General features: G+C 36.2%; 1 protein-coding gene across 1 annotated transcript in view; it reads left to right on the top strand.

The window, feature by feature from the left end:
• Window positions 1-16,964, top strand: part of FAAH2 (fatty acid amide hydrolase 2) — a 140,305-nt gene that overhangs the window by 74,852 nt on the left and 48,489 nt on the right. Inside the window, exons 6-7 of the mRNA XM_036270700.1 lie at window positions 12,896-13,031; window positions 14,984-15,101. Coding sequence (XP_036126593.1) covers window positions 12,896-13,031; window positions 14,984-15,101 — 254 coding nt within the window. The remainder of the gene's footprint in view (window positions 1-12,895; window positions 13,032-14,983; window positions 15,102-16,964) is intronic.

Below are 16,964 nucleotides of genomic sequence, written 5' to 3'. Positions count from 1 at the left end.
CCCCTACAACCCCCTCTTCTGGGGATTGTCAGTCTGTACCCCACTTCCACGTCTCTGGGACTACCCCATTCCTCAGACTGTTATGTTCGTTATATTCCACAAATAAGTCAGATCATATGATACTTGTCTTTCTCTGTTTGGCTTGTTATCAAAGGAAAAATGGCCTACACCACTTACGATGATACTTTCCAGGTCACTCCATGTTATCTCAAAGGATAAGAGATCTTTCTTTCTTACAGTTGCGTAGCACTCCATTGTGTATATGTACCAAAGCTTTTTTATCCATTGGTCTACTGATGGACACTTGGACTGTTTCCAGATCTTAGCTATTGTAAATAGTGCTGCTACAAACAGGGGGATACATATGTCTTTCTGATTGGTGTTTCAGGATTCTTAGGGTATATTCCTAGAAGTGGGATCACTGGGTCAAATGGAAGTTCCATTTTTAATTTTTTGAGGTAACACCATATTGTTTTCCATAGTGGCTGCACCAGTCTGCATTCCCACCAGCAGTGTACTAGAGTCCCCTTTTCTACACACCCTCGCCAACACTTGTTGTTTGATGATTTGTTCATGGTGGCCACTCTGACAGGTGTGAGGTGATACCTCATTGTTGTTTTAATTTGCATCTCTCTGATGATTAGTGATGATGAGCATTTCTTCATATGTCTCATAGCGATGTGTATGTCCTGTTTGGAGAGGTGTCTATTTAGTTCCTCTGCCCATTTTTTAATTGGGTTCTTTGTCTTCCTTTTGTGGAGTTGTATGAGCACTCTATATATATTGGAAATTAACCCTTATCTGATATATCATTGGCAATTACGGTCTCCCATAAAGTGGGTAGCCTTTCCGTTTTGATGATTGTATCTTTCTCTGTGCAGAAGCTTTTGAGTTTGATGTAGTTCCATGTGTTCATTTTCTCCTTTGTTTCTATTGCCTTAGGTGATGTATCAGTGAAAATTCTGCTGCGTATAATGTCTAAAATTTTGTTGCCTATAGTTTCTTGTAGGATTTTTATGGATTCATGAGTCACATTTAAGTCTTTTATCCATTTTGAGTTTATTTTTGTGTATGGTGTAAGTTGATGGTCTAGTTTTATTTTTCAGCATGTAGCTATCCAATTTTCCCAGCACCATTTATTAAAGAGGCTGTCCTTACTCCACTGGATGCTCTTGCCACCTTTGTCAAATATTAATTGAGCATATTGCCTTGGGTCCATTTCTGGGTTCTCTGCTCTGTTCCACTGGTCTATATGCCTGTTCTTGTGCCAGTACCAAGCTGTTTTTATTAGAGTGGCTTTGTAGTATAACCTGAAATCTGGTAATGTGATCCCTCCTACTTTGATCTTTCTTTTCAAGAATGCTGTGGCTATTCGAGGTCTTTTTTGGTTCCTTATGAACTTTTGAAGTACTTGTTCTAATTCTGTGAAGTATGCCGTTGGTATTTTGATGAGATTGCATTGAATCTATAGATTGGTTTGGGTAATATGGACATTTTAATGATGTTAATTCTTCCAAACTATGAGCAGGGTATGGGCTTCCACTTTTTTATGTCTTCCTCGATTTCTTTTTTCAATGACCTGTAGTTTTCTGAGAATAGGTCCTTTATTTCTTTGGATAAGTTTATTCCTAGGTATCTTAATTTTTTTACTGCAATGGTAAATGGTATTGTTTACTGAGTTTCTGTTTCTGTGAGCTAATCATTGGTATATAAGAATGCCATCGATTTCTTGACATTAATTTTGTGTCCTGCTACTTTGCCAAATTCATTTATTAACTCTAGTAGATTTTTGATGGAGTCTTTGGGGTTTTCTACATATAGTATCATGCCATCTGCGAATAATGACAGTTTCACTTCCTCCTTTCCAATTTGGATCCCTTTTATTTTTTCTTCCTGTCTGATTGCTGTGGCTAAGACTTCCAGTACTATGTTAAATAAGAGTGGAGAAAGTAGGCATCCTTGCCTTGTTCCTGTTCTTAAAGGAAATGCTTTTAGTTTTTGCCAATTGAGTATGATGTTGGCTGTAGGTCTTTCATATATAGCCTTTATTATGTATAGATATGATCCCTCTATTCCCACATTGCTGAGCACTTCTATCAGAAATGTATGCTGGATTTTGTCGAAGGATTTTTGGTCATCTATTGATATGATCATGTGATTTTTATTCTTCATTTTGTTTATGTGGTGTGTCATGTTTATTGATTTGCGAATATTGTACCAGCCTTGCATCCCTGGGATGAATCCCACTTGGTCATGGTGGATAATTTTTTTGGTGTATTGCTGGATCCGATTTGCTAGTATTTTGTTCAGGATTTTGGCATCTTGGTTCATCAGGGATATTGGCCTGTAGTTTTCTTTCTTTGTAGTGTCTTTTTCTGGTTTTGGAATTAGAATTATGCTGCCTTCATAAAACAAGTTTGGAAGTCTTCCTTCTTGAATTTTTTGAAATAGTTTGAAGAGAATGGTTGTTAGTTCTTCTTTGAATGTTCAGTAAAACTCCCCCATGAAGCCTTCTGGGCATGGACTTTTGTTTGTTGGGCGAGTCTTGATTACATCTTCAATTTCTTCTGTTGTTATTGGTCTGTTCAAGTTTTCTATCTCTTCCCAGTCCAGTTTTGGGAGTCTATGTGTTTCTAGAAATTTGTCCATTTCACTTATATCATTGAACTTCTTGCCATATAATTGTTCATAGTAGTTGTTAACGATCTTTTGTATTTCTGTGGTGTCAGTTGTTACCTCTCCTCTTTCATTTCTGATTTTGTGTATTTGGGTTCTCTCTCTTTGTTTCTTGGTGTGTCTAGCTAAGGTTCGATCAATCTTGTTTATCTTTTCCAAACACCAGCTCTTTATTTCACTGATCCTTTGAGTTGTTTTTTTTGGTCCTATGTCGTTTATTTCTGCTCTGATCTTTACTATTTCCTTCCTTCTACTTGCTCTGGGGTTTTCTTTTTGTTTGCTTTCTAGTTCTTTAAGTTCTGAGGTTAGATAATCTATTAGGGATTTTTCTTGTTTTTTGGGGTAGACCTATAGTGCTATGAAATTCCTTCTCAGAACTGCTTTCGCTGCATCCCATAGATTTTGTGTTGTGTCTTCATTTTCATTGGTTTCCAGGAAGTTTTTGATTTCTTCCTTGATTTCCTCGGTGACCCACTCATTGTTTAATGACATGCTATTTAGCCTCCATGTGTTCAAATATCTTTGTATGTTCTTCTTGCAATTGACTTCTAGTTTCATGCCATTGTGATCTAGGAAGATGCTTGATATGATTTCAGTCTTCTTGAACTTGTAGAGACTTCGTTTTTGTCCTACCATGTGGTCCATGTTTGCAAATGTCCCATGTGCACTTGAGAAGAATGTGAGTTCTGTAGTTTTGGGGTGTAATTATCTGTAGATATCTATTAAATCCATTTGGTCTAGTGCTTCATTTAGAGTCTCTATTTCCTTGCTAATTTTTTGTCTAGAGGATATATCCTGTGATGTCAGCGGGGTGTTGAAGTCCCCTGCTGTGATCGTTTTGCTATCGATTTCTCCTTTGAAGTCCTGCAGAAGATTTTTAATATATTTTGGTGCTCCTATATTGGGTGCATTTATGTTTATCAAGGTTATATCTTCCTGTTGGATAGATCCTTTCAATATTATGTAGTGTCCTTCTTTTCTCTAGTTATGGCCTTAATTTTGAAATCTATTTTATCAGATATGGGTATTGCTACCCCAGCTTTTTATTTCCTTTTCGTTTTCTTGGAAGATTTTTTTCCATCCCTTTACTTTCAATCTATGTGAGTCTTTTGTTGTGAGGTGGGTCTCTTTTAAACATTGTTCAGATGTGTCATGCTTTCTAATCCAATCAGCTACTCTGTGTCTTTTTATGGGAGCATTCAATCCATTTACATTTAAGGTGATTATTGAAATGTACTTATTTATTGCCATTTTTGTTTAGTGTCGTTTTATATTTCTTCCCATTTCTCCTGCTAATTACAGCAGTCCTTTTAACATTTCCTGCAGTGCTGGTTTGGTGCTAATGTATTCCCTTAGCCGTTGTTTGTCTGGGAAGCTCTTTATTTGACCTTCCCTTTTGAATGATAGCCTTGCTGGGTAGAATAGTCTTGGATTCAGATCCTTGTTTTTCATGACCTTGATTATTCATGCCATTCTTTTCTGGCCTATAGTGTTTCTTGTGAGAAGTCAGCTGAGAACCTTATAGGCTTTCCTTTGTAGTTAACCTGTTCCTTATCTCTTGCTGCTTTTAGGATTCTCTCTTTGTCTTTAATTTTTGGCATTTTGATTACTATGTGTCTTGTTGTGGGCCTGTTTGGGTTCTTCTTAGGGCTCTCTGTGCTTCTTGAACTTGAATGCCTTTTTTCTTCACCAAATTAGGAAAGTTTTCTCTCACTATTTCTTTGAATATATTCTTTAACCTTTGCTCATTTTCTTCTTCCTCGGGGACTCCTATGATGCGAATATTATTATGTTTCCAGTTGTCCCACAGTTCTCTTAGGCTGTCTTCCTGTTTTTTAATCGTTTTTTCCTTTTATTTTTCTGATTGGTTGATTTTTTCTACCTTGTCTTCTAATTCACTGATCCGGTCCTCAGCTTCCTCTACTCTGCTTTTTAGACCTTCCAGTGTGTTTTTCATTTCTGTTATGTCATTTTTCTTTATCTCTTCTTGGTGGTTTTAAATTTCCAATTGGCTTATTTTCAGCATCTCTATGTCCTTACACATACTGTTGAGCTTCCTGAAGATCATGGCTCTGAATTCTAGTTCTGTTAACTTGCTTAACTACAGCTCATTTATCTCCTCTTCAGTAGAGGTCTCTTGTTCTGTCATTTGGCTTTTGTTTCTGTTTTTCACCATTTTGGCTATCACAGTGGGCTTTGGAATCTGCCAAATTTTCCCTGTGGGTGTTGGTGTTCTGCTGTTTGTGGCTCCCTGTCCTGGGCTTGCATGAGGCAGGGAGGACCCACTTTAAACACCACTGTCAAGTCTTAACCTTCCTGGTTAGAGTTGCTAGCCCAGCGAATGGTAGTTATCCTCTAGCTTTTTTTGCCTGGAGGGTATTAGTAGAGGTCACCTGAAGAACCTTGGTTTCTGAGTTGCCCGAAAAACTCCCTGAGGTGCTTAGTGTAAGGATTTCCGGAGGGTGGGACAGATGCTGGTTGTTAATGGTCCTCAATTAGCATTTCAATGGCCACCAGGTGGGGTTGAATCTCCGTGGGAGGGTCCGCCGCCTTTTTCCAGGGTCCTGGGAAGGAGTAACATGACCACAGTCCTGTGTTGCTGCACTTAGCTAAAGCTCTGAGCACCCTCCAAATACCGAGTGTCCCCACAGGGTTCCAGTCCAGTCTGCCTTCCCTCTACCAGAGCCCAAGGTGAGTGGCTGCTGCCAATTTTGCCTCTGTCCGGACTCTGCTGTCGTGGAGCTGCCTGGGACTTATAACCCGAGGTCGCTGCTCCCAGCCAAGGGTGGCCGAGGCTGAGGCACCAGGCGAGTTCGCAGGACCCAGCTGCGGTCACCAGAAGCAGCAGAGGTGGCAGAAGCAGCTTCTAGCAGAAGCAGCTGGAGCCAGCCGAGGGCGTAGCTCCTAGCAGAGGTCATAGGACCCAGCTGAGGGCGCAGCTTCCAGCCGAGTCCCCTGGTCCCAGCCGAGTCCGCTGGTCTCAGCCCAGTCCGCTGTGGACTGTGGGCTCCTGGCCCCCTCTCGCGTCCTCACAAACCTACCAGGATTGAGTCAGTGTCCCTGGTTATGTGGTCCTCCAAGTTGCCTTTCGGTTGCCCCTTCCTGACGATTTGTCTTTATTTTTGTTATAAATCCAGTTTGGTCCTGGAAGATGGTCTGTGTAGCTTACATTCACTCTGCCGCCATTTTTACTCCTCTCTGATTCCTGTTTTTTATTCCTTGTTGGTCTGTGAAGGTTTTCTATTTCTTACTAATTCAATCTTGGCAGCTTTTGTATTTCTAGAAATTTATCCGTTTTATCTAGGTTATGTAATTTGTTGGCATATAATTATTCATGGTAGTATCTAATGATCTTATGCATTTCTATATCATTTGTTGTAATGTCTCCTGTTTACATTTGTGTTATTTATTTGTTTGCATCATTATGTGTTTGAATTTTCTTTCTTCTTCTTATTTAGTTTAGTTAATTTTAGTCAATTTGTTATATTTTTGAAAAACATTACTCAGCTTCATTAATCTTTTTTATTATATTTCTGGTCTCTACTTTATGTATTTCTTTTCTGATCTTGTTTATTTTAATCATTCTGCTGACTTTGGCATTATTATTTTTCTTTTTTCTAATTCCTTGAAGATTAAAATTAGGTTGCTTATTTGAGATCTTTTTAATTTCTTAATGAATGCATTTATTACTATAAACTTTTAGAACTGCTTTTGCAGCATCTCATTGGAATTGGTATGTTTGGCTTTCATTTAAATTTACTTTGAGGTAATTTTGTATTCCTTTTTGATTTCTATTTTTACCCATTGTTTGATTTCCACATAATATGTATATTTTCCAGCCTTCCCTTTGTTGTTGAGTTCTAGTTTCATGCCATGTGGTCAAAAAGATGGTTGGTAAGATATAAATTGCAACTTTGCTAAGATTTGTCGTGTGTCCTATCATATGATCTATTCTGGAGAATATTCTATGTGAACCTGAGAAGAATTTGCATTCTACTTCTGTTGAATGGAATCTTCTATATATGTATTTTAAATCTATTGGGTCTAATGTGTTGTTCATTTCCAATGTTTTTTATTTGTTTGTTTGTTTGTTTGTTTGTTTGTTTGGGAAAGATCTCCTTCCAGCATTATTTTTTGCAAGACTTGTTAAGAGTGGTAAACTCCCTCACCTTTTGTTTGTCTGAGGAACTATTTAATCTCATTCAATTTTGAAAGATAACTTTGCTGGATATATTATTTTTGGCTGAAAAGTTTTATTGTTCAACACTTTGAATGTGTCATTTCACTCTTTCCTATACTTAGAGATTCTGCTGAGAAAGCCACTACTAACCTAGTTAGGGTTCCTTGGTACATTACTTCTCCTGCACCTGCCTATAATATTCTTGTTATTAATGATTTTTGACAGCTTTATTATAATGTTCTTAGAGAAAGGTTTCTTTTTTTTTCATTGAGATAATAGACTGTTCTTTTCAGCACTATGGACTTTTATGTGCAAGTCCTTACCCAGATTTGGGAAGTTATCATCTATTATATATTTAAGTAAACTTTCTGACAACTTTTCTTTCTCTTGGAACCCCAGTTGTCAAATATTTACCTTTCTCAATGAAAACAACAGCTCTCATAGGCTTTCTTTGCTTTTTTAAAATCTCAGTTCCTTCTCCTAATCAAACTTGATTATTTCTATATTTCAAGCCATTTCTTCTTTTTTTAATTTTTTTTATCTATTAATTTTAGAGAGAGAGGCAAAGAGAGAGATAGAAACATTGATGAGAGAGAGCATCGATTGACCACCTCCTGCATGTCCCCCACTGGGGACCTGGCCCACAACCTGGGTATGTGCCCTGACCGGGAATCAAACCTCAATTGACCTCTTAGTGCATGGGTCGATGCTCAACCACTGAGCCACACCGGCCAGGCAAGCTGTTTATTCCTTTTTAAAATCTGGTCTGCCAAGCTACAGTTGCCCTCCTATGCATTCTTTATCTCATTTATTAAATTTTCAGATCCAGATTTTCTGTTTGGTCCTTATTTATAATTTCAGTCTCTTTGATAAAGAAAGCCTTCTGTTCATTAATTTTGTTCCTAATTTCATTGAATTCTTTTTTTCTGAGTTTTCTGTAGCTTATAGAACTTTGTTTCTACTAGGTTTTTTGAATTTTTATTAATTAGATTACACTATTTTTGGCCTTTGAGTTGGTTTCTGGGTAATAATTATTATTTTGTAATACCAGATTTCTTGATTGTTTTGTTTTTAGTATGTACATACTTCTGCTTTCTCATGCAAAGTAGCAGATAACAACTATGATTTTAGAGCTTTTTTTTTCCACTGTTAATTTTATTTTATTTAATTAATTAATTTATTTTTGTTACAGATGTTTCTCCTTTTCCCCCCACTGATACAACCCTCCCAACCCTCCCTGCCCTGACCCCAGCTTTTTTGTCCATGTCTATTGTTCATGGATACATGCATATAAGTTCTGTGGCTTATCTCCCCCCGCCCCCATTCTGGGGATTCTCAGTCTGTACCTCACTTCCACATCTCTGGGACTACCCCGTTCCTCAGACTGTTAATTTCATTATATTCCACAAATAAGCAAGATCATATGGTACTTGTCTTTCTCTGTTTGGCTTGTTTTGCTTAGAATAAAAATACTTTCCAGGTCCCTCCGTGTTGTCTCAAAGGATAAGAGATTTTCCTTTCTTACAGCTGCATAGTACTCCACTGTGTATATGTACCACAGATTTTTTATCCACTCGTCTACTGATGGACATTTGGGCTATTTCCAGATCTTAGCTATTGTAAATAGTGCTGCTACAAACATGGAGGTACATATATTCTTTCTGATTGGAGTTTCAGGCTTCTTAGGATATATTCCTGGAAGTGCGATCACTGGGTCAAATGGCAGTTCAATTTTTAGTTTTTTGAAGTAACACCACATTGTTTTTCATAGTGGCTGCACCAGTCTGCATTCCCACCAGCAGTGTACTAGAGTCCCCTTTTCTATACACCCTTGCCAACACTTGTTGTTTGATGATTTGTTGATGGTGGCCATTCTTACTGGTGTGAGGTGATACCTCATTGTTCTTTTAATTTGCATCTCTCTGGTGATTAGTGACATCCAGCATTTCTTCATATGTCTCTTGGCCATTTGTATGTCCTGTTTGGAGAGGTGTCTATTTAGTTCCTCTGCCCATTTTTTAATTGGGTTCTTTGTCTTCCTTTTGTGGAGTTGTATGAGTACTCTATATATATTGGAAATTAACCCCTTATCTGATGTATCATTGGCAATTATGCTCTCCCATAGAGTGAGTTGACTTTCCATTTTGGTGATTGTTTCTTTTGCTGTGCAGAAGCTTTTGAGATTGATGTAGTCCCATGTGTTCATTTTCTCCTTTGTGTCTGTTGCCTTTGGTGATGTATCAGTGAAAAATCAGCTGTGTATAATATCTGAAATTTTGTTGCCTACATTTTCTTCTAGGATTTGTATAGATTCATGAGTCACATTTAAATCTTTTATCCATTTTGAGTTTATTCTATTGTAGGGGGTAAGTTGATGATCTAGTTTAATTTTCTTTTTTTTTTTTTTTTTTTTTTTGCATATACCTGTGCAATTTTCCCAACACCATTAATTAAAGAGGCTGTCTTTGCTCCACTGTATACTCTTGTCCCCTTTGTCAAATATTAATTGAAAATATTGTCTTGGGTCCATTTCTGGGTTCTCTATTCTATTTCATTGATCTATCTGCCTATTCTTGTGCCAGTACCAGGCTGTTTTGATTATAGTAGCTTTGTACTATAACCTGATCTGGTAATGTGATTCCTTCCAACTTTGTTCTTCTTTTTCAAGATTGCTGTGGCTATGCTGGGTCTTTTTTGGTTCCATATAAACTTTTGTAGTATTTGTTCTAATTCTGCAAAGTATGTCGTTGACATTTTGATGGGGATTGCATTGAATCTATAGACTGCTTTGGGTAGTATCGACATTTTAATTATGTTAATTCTTCCAATCAATGAAGAAGGTATGTGCTTCTACTTTTTTATATCTTTGTCTGTTTCTTTGTTCAATGACCTGTAGTTTTCTGCGAATAGGTCTTTTATTTTTTTGGTTAAGTTGATTCCTAGGTATCTTAATTTTTTTGCCATGATGGTAAATGGGATTGATTTTTCAGTTTCTCTTTCTGTGAGTTCATCATTGGTGTATAAGAATGTCATCGATTTCTTGACGTTAATTTTGTATTCTGCTACTTTGCCAAATTCATTTATTAAGTCTAGTAAATTTTTGATGAAGTCTTTGGGGTTTTCTATCTGCGAATAATGACAGTTTCACTTCCTCCTTTCCAATTTGGATCCTTTTTGTTTATTTTTCCTGTCTGATTGCTGTGGTTAAGACCTCCAGTACTATGTTAAATAAGAGTGGCAAAAGTGGGCATCCTTGTCTTTTACCTGCTCCTAAGGGAAATGCTTTTAATTTTTGCCCATTGAGTATGATGTTGGCTGTAAGTCTTTTATATATGGCCTTTATTAAGTCGAGATAGGATGTTTCTATTTCCACCTTGCTGAGCGATTTTAACTGAAATGGGGGCTGGATTTTGTAGAATGCTTTTTCAGCATTTATTGATATGATCATATTATTTTTATCTTTCATTTTGTTTAGGTGGTGTATCACATTTATTGACTTGTGAATATTGTACCAGCCTTACATCCCTGGGATGAATCCCACTTGGTCGTGGTGAATAATTTTTTTTGATGTATTGCTGAAATCAATTTGCTAGTACTTTGTTCAGTATATTGGCATCTATGATCATCTGGGATATTGGTCTGTAGTTTTCTTTCTTTGTAGTGTCTTTTTCTGGTTTTGTTATTAGAATTATGCTGGCCTCATAAAACCGAGTTGGGAAGTCTTTCTTCTTGAATTTTTTGAAATAGTTTGAGGAGAATGGGTATTAGTTCTTCTTTGAATGTTCAGTAAAATTCCCCCATGAAGCTGTCCTGGCCTTGGCTTTTGTTTGCTTGGAGAGTCTTGATTACATCTTCAATTTCTTTTGTTGTTATTGGTCTGTTCAAGTTTTCTATCTCTTCCCAGATCAGTTTTGGAAGACTATGTGTTTTTAGAAATTTTTCCATTTCACTTTGATTATCGAATTTGTTGCCATGTAGTTGTTCATAATATTTGTTAACAACACTTTGTATTGCTGTGGTGTCAGTTATTATTTCTCCTCTTTCATTTCTGATTTTGTGTATTAGGATTCTCTCTCTTTATTTCTTGGTGAGTCTAGCTAAGGGTCCATCAATCTTGTTTATCTCTTCAAAGAACCAGCTCTTTGTTTCATTGATCTTTTGAATTGTTTTTTTGGTCTCCATGTCATTTATTTCTGCTCTGATCTTTACTATTTTCTTCCTTCTACTTGCTCGGGGGTTTTATTTTTGTTTGCTTTCTAGTTCTTTAAGTTTGAGGTTAGATAATCTATTAGAAATTTTTCTTGCTTCTTGAGGTAGGCCTATAGTTCTATGAACTTTCCTCTCAGAACTGCTTTCACTGCATCCCATAGGTTTTGTGTTGTTGTGTGTTTATTTTCATTGGATTCCAGGAAGTTTTTAATTTCTTCCTTGATCTCCATGGCAATCCATTCATTGTTCAATAACATGCTATTTATTCCCTTTGTTTTCCAATGTCTTTGCATGTTCTTATTACAATTGATTTCTAGTTTCATGCCATTGTGATCTAAGAAGATGCTTGATATGATTTCAGTCTTCTTGATCTTGTAGATACTTAGTTTGTGCCCTAACATGTCGTCTGTGTTTGAGAATGTCCCATGTGCACTTGAGAAGAATGTGAATTCCGTAGTTTTGGGGTGTAATTCTCTGTAGATATCTATGCAATCCATTTTATCTAGTGCTTCATTTAGATTCTTTGTTTCTTTTTAAATTTTTTGTCTACAGGATCTATCCAGTGATGTCAGTGGGGTGTTGAAGTCCCCTGGTATGATTGTATTGCTGTTAATTTCTCCTTTGAAGTCCTCCAGAAGATTTTTAATATATGTTTGTGCTCCTATATTGGGTGCATATATGTTTACCAAAGTTATATCTTCCTGTTGGATAGATCCTTTCAATATTATGTAGTGGCCTTGTCTCTAGTTATGGTCTTTATTTTGAAGTTTACTTAATCAGATATGAGTATTGCTACCCCAGCTTTTTTTCCTTTTTGTTTGCTTGAAAGGTTTTTTTTCCACCCCTTCACTTTCAACCTATGTGAGTCTTTTGTTGTGAGGTTGGTTTCTTGTAAACAACATATATGTGAGTTATGCTTTTTTATCCAGTCAGCTACTCTGTGTGTTTTTATCGGAGCATTCAATCCATTCATGGTTAAGGTGATAATTGATATGTACTTATTTATTGCCATTTTTGTTTAGTTTGGTTCTATTTTTCTTCCTATTTCCTCTACTACTTACAGCAGTCCTTTTAGCATATCTTGCAGTGCTGGTTTGGTGTTAATATGTTCCCTTTGCCTTTTTTGTCTGGAAAGCTCTTTATTTGTCCTTCTATTTTGAATGATAGTCTTGCTGGATAGAGTAGATTAAATGGATTAATGTTGCAAACCTCTTAGAAAATTATTTGTCGCTTAGTAAACACTGTTAATTTTTTTATATTAAAAAAAAGGACGTATATGAAAGCACTGATAGTTTCCATCATACTTATTGATAAAACTGAAAACTTTCCTCCGAAGATCAGGAACAAAAAAAATATGTCTGCTCTTGCTGCCTCTTTTAAATATTGCACTGAAAGTTCTACCCTCCAGGTTTAGTATAGATTAAACACGATGGTGAAATACAACATTTCAGAGATCATGTTTTTTTAAAGTTAATTATTGTGGTGACATTGACTAATTAGTTTATATAGATTTCAAGTATACATTTCTTTGATACAAAATCTGTATATTGTATTGTGTGCCCACAACCCAAATTCACATCATCTTCAGTCATCATATATTTGGCCCCCTTTACTTTTTACTACCTACTCCCCCCACCCCCTTACCTCTGGTAACCACCATAGTGTTGTCTGTGTCTATGAGTTTTAGTTTTGTGACAACATGGGTGAACCTTGAAAATATCATACTAAGCAAAGTAAGTCAGTCAGAAAAAGCTAAGAACTGTATGATTTCACTCACATGAGGGATTATGTCTTATTTTGGACAGCTAACCTGAGTATCTAACCTTTCAGGTGTGGTCTCCAACAATGGTCAGTTTCCTCAGGCCAGGGGAGCCCAGGAGCTGTTTCAGTGCACTGGTCCAATGTGCCGCTATGCTGAAGATCTGGCCCCCATGCTGAGGGTCATGGCAGGACCTGGGATCAAAAAGTATGTTAGCTTCCTTTCTTTATTTTCTTTCCTTCCTGTCCAGACATTCATTCTCCCTTTGTTTAATAGAAACACAGAGGTAAACTTTCAGTTCTGAACCAAAGAATTAGAGATTTTCTGTTTTGTTTTGGAGAGCTTTTATATATGTGAATGTCATGCTTCACAAACTGGGAAGATAGTTTGTAAAAATAATTAACTGTAAAAATATTACACAAGGAGAGGCTCATTTTGGATGAAAGCAGTGGGTTATTATTGTTCATTTTTCAATTTGAATATATAGACTTATCTCACTTTAAGACTTTCTGATACTTCTACCATCTGTCACCACATGTTTTCCAAACTTACTGGTACATTGATACAGCCTAGAATCTCTCTGTTTCCCTTTATAGCTCTTTATAATGTTTTTCCACAGCAATAATCTTGAATTATTTTTATTTCCAGCAAAACCATGATTTTTCTCATTCAGTAAATGATCCTACATTCTACTTCATCAAGAAAATGCAATCTGTGGAACTTTTTCCAGTTCTTTATGTCAAACTTTCTAGGTCCCCAGCCTTTAATTTATTTATTTTTATTTAATTAATTAATTTATTTTTGTTACAGATGTTTCTCCTTTTCCCTTCACTGATACCCCCTCCCCGCCCTGTCCCCAGCTTCGTTGTCCATGTGCATTGTTTATGCATACATTTCTTATTTATCCTTTTATTTATTTTTAATTTTTTTTATCCTCACCTGAGGACATTTTTCCATTTTTTGTTCAGATAGAGTGGGAGGGAGAGAGAAAGAGAGAGAGAGAGAAACATCGATGTGAAAGGGACACATCGAGTGGCTGCCACCCACATGACCAACCAGGGCCGGGGACAAACTGCAACTGATGTACGTGCCCTTAGTGGGAACCAAACCCGGTCTTTCTGGACTGCAGGCCGATGCTCTAACCACTGAGCAAAACCAGCCAGGGCATTTCTTATTTATCCTTTTAGAGTGGAGAAAATGTCTTTCTTTTTGCTTTGGTATATAAATACTCTGATCTATGCTCTGTATCTCATGTTCTGGTACTCTCTCAGATCTTTGTTCCTTTACTTTTTAAACATGTTTTCACCTTTCCATCACTAAAAATTTTTTGTCAAGTTCTCTGATCTTATAACTGGTGACCCTATTAACTATTCCTTCCTTCTTGAAATAATCTCTACCTTTGGATTTTGTAATTCACTGTCTTCTGATATAGTTCTTACATCTATGCCTTTTCCTTTTTATCTCCCTTGGTAGCACATCCTTAAAATATTGGTACTCTAGAGGGTCTTGACTCACTTCATTCTTCTCTCTTTCCCCAACATCCCAGGATGACTCCATTTGTATCTGCTACTTCAATTACCTCCCGTACATAGAGGATTCAAAAAGATATACCTCCAGTTCCTTCTTTTCACCTTAGGTATAGGAGTGTGTATTAACCAACATACTGGGCATCCCATGGACTTAAACTCAGTGTGTCTAAAACCCCACAAAATTGATTTGCTATTTCTATTCTTCCCCAACTCTAGTGACTGCACCATAATCAATCCAATCACTAAAGCCTGATTCCCCATCTCTATTACTTTTTATGTCTAAGTAATCTCCAATGAATATTACCTCATAATTATTTCCTATGTCATTACATTTCTATCACCATGGTTATAATTCTGGTATCGGCTACAATAATTTCTCACCTGGACTACTAGAGCCTTCTGGCTTTTCACTCCATCTTCAATCCTGACCATTCTAAACTGTTCTCTCTCATGTAGGCAGAGTAATATTCTTAAATGAAAATCTGAATTCTAAAGGCATATTACTATTTCGGGCACAAAATTCTGGGGAGAAAAAAAACTCTACTAAAACAAAAACTCAATTGTTAGAATTGAACTAGGGAGTATATATAAGTAATTTGTTCACACCAGGTTTTTTTTATTCCTCCACAGATTAAGACTAGATGAAAAGGTACATTTAAAGGACTTGAAATTTTACTGGATGGAACATGATGGTGGCTCATTTTTAATGTCCAAAGTGGACCAAGATCTCATTCTGGCTCAGAAAAAGGTATTAATAAATAGAATTTCTTTAATGTAATTCATATTTAGGCCAATAGATGCCATTCTCACCCTATTCCTTTAATGTCTGCCAGATATTTGTGTGTCAGAATACAAAATTAAGTTGATCACAATAGTTGTACTAAGTAATTTTTGTTGTGTTTTTATAGTTATTTTTGATATTTCATTTGTTTTTAATAATAAAAAGGAAGATTTTGAAAAAGTATAACAAAGCAAAGAAAGAAATTACTCAGACGTAACTGCTGTTACTATTTTGTCATATGTGTTTATTCTTTTTTTAATCTTTATTGTTGAAAGTATTACAGATGTTCCTCATTTTTCCCCATTTACCCTCTCTTCCTTGCTCCCACCCTGTCCAGTTATTCTTATGTGTAGATGTAAATTTTATATAACTGAGATCACTTTGCATATGTAACAATTCTAATCTGCCTTTTATTTTTAAATACTTGTATAATTAAATGAAATAATGAAGCAAATTTGTCTTTTTAAAAGCTAAAGCTTATTCAAAAAAGAGTAATGAAGAAAGAGCCCTATCAAATTTTTAAAATACTTCTTAAAAAATACAGTAAATCAACATGTGATACCATTAAAAATAGTATAGATCATTATTTGGAAAACATGTAATTTTATATCTCTAACATCAAGAACATTTATGTAAAATGTCTCAGTAAGGTTAACAAATGTCTTAATTAAAGTCATGCAATCCCTAAATCAGAATCATTTCAATATTCCAGAAACAACTAATAAAAAATGATTTTATAAAACCTATGAATTACTTGACACATATGTATGAAACCTGAATGAAGACAATTATAAACTTGAGTGTTATAAAAGATCACTTTAATATACAAAGACAGACCTGGCAGCCCATTCTCTCCTGGCCTGAAAAGTTTCTGTTGAGAAATACATAGAAACTCCTTTATTGGGAGTTCTCTTATATCTAACTTCTCTCTTTGCTTTTGCTGATCTTAAAATTATTTTTTTTATCTTTAACTTTTGACAATTTAATTATAACACATCTTTCTTTTTTAATCCTCACAAGAGGAGATTTTTCTATTTATCTTCAGATAGAGTGGGAGAGAGGGGGAGAGAGATCGAGGGAGGGAGAGAGAGAGAAACATGCATATGAGAGGGACACATCGACTGGCTGCCTTCCACATGACCTCGACCAGGGCCGGGGACAAATTGCAACTGACATACGTGCCCTTGAATGCAATCAAACCCATGACTCATTGGTTTGCGGGCGATGCTCTAACCACTTAGCAAAACCGACCAGGGCGGGAATGCAATTTGATGTAGCCCTATTTGTGTTCAACCCATTTGGGATTTGGGGGTATTTGTGAGTATGAATGTTCATTTCTTTCCCCAAGATCAGGAATTTTTTTGCCATTATTGCTTAAATATACTTTCTGTCCCTTTATATTTCTCTTCTTCCAGAATTCCCATAATGTGACATTTGTTTCCTTTCATTGTACCCCATAATTCCCATAGGCTTTTTTCACTCTTTGTTTTTATGCTCCTGTGACTAGGTAATTTCTAATGTTCATGTCACTGATTCTTTCTTCTGCATGGTTGAGCCTACTTTTGAAACTCGCTATTGAATTCTTCAGATCGATTATTATACTTTTTTTATTTAGAATTTCTGGGGTTTTCAATGGTTTCTCTTTCATTGTTGAACTTTTCATTTTGTTCATATATTTTCCTAATTTTGTTAATTGTCTGTTTGGTGATTCCTTGTAGTTTGTAAACGTTTCTTGAGAGAATTATTCTGAATTCTTTGTCTGACAGCTTGTTGGTCTCCATTTCTTTAGGTCAGTTATTAGAGCTTTATTTGTTTCCATTGATGGTGGAA

Source organism: Molossus molossus, unplaced genomic scaffold (genome assembly GCF_014108415.1).
Source record: "Molossus molossus isolate mMolMol1 unplaced genomic scaffold, mMolMol1.p scaffold_m16_p_2, whole genome shotgun sequence".
In the NCBI taxonomy this organism is placed as follows: Eukaryota; Metazoa; Chordata; class Mammalia; order Chiroptera; family Molossidae; genus Molossus; species Molossus molossus.
This window is presented reverse-complemented; position numbering and strand designations above follow the sequence as displayed.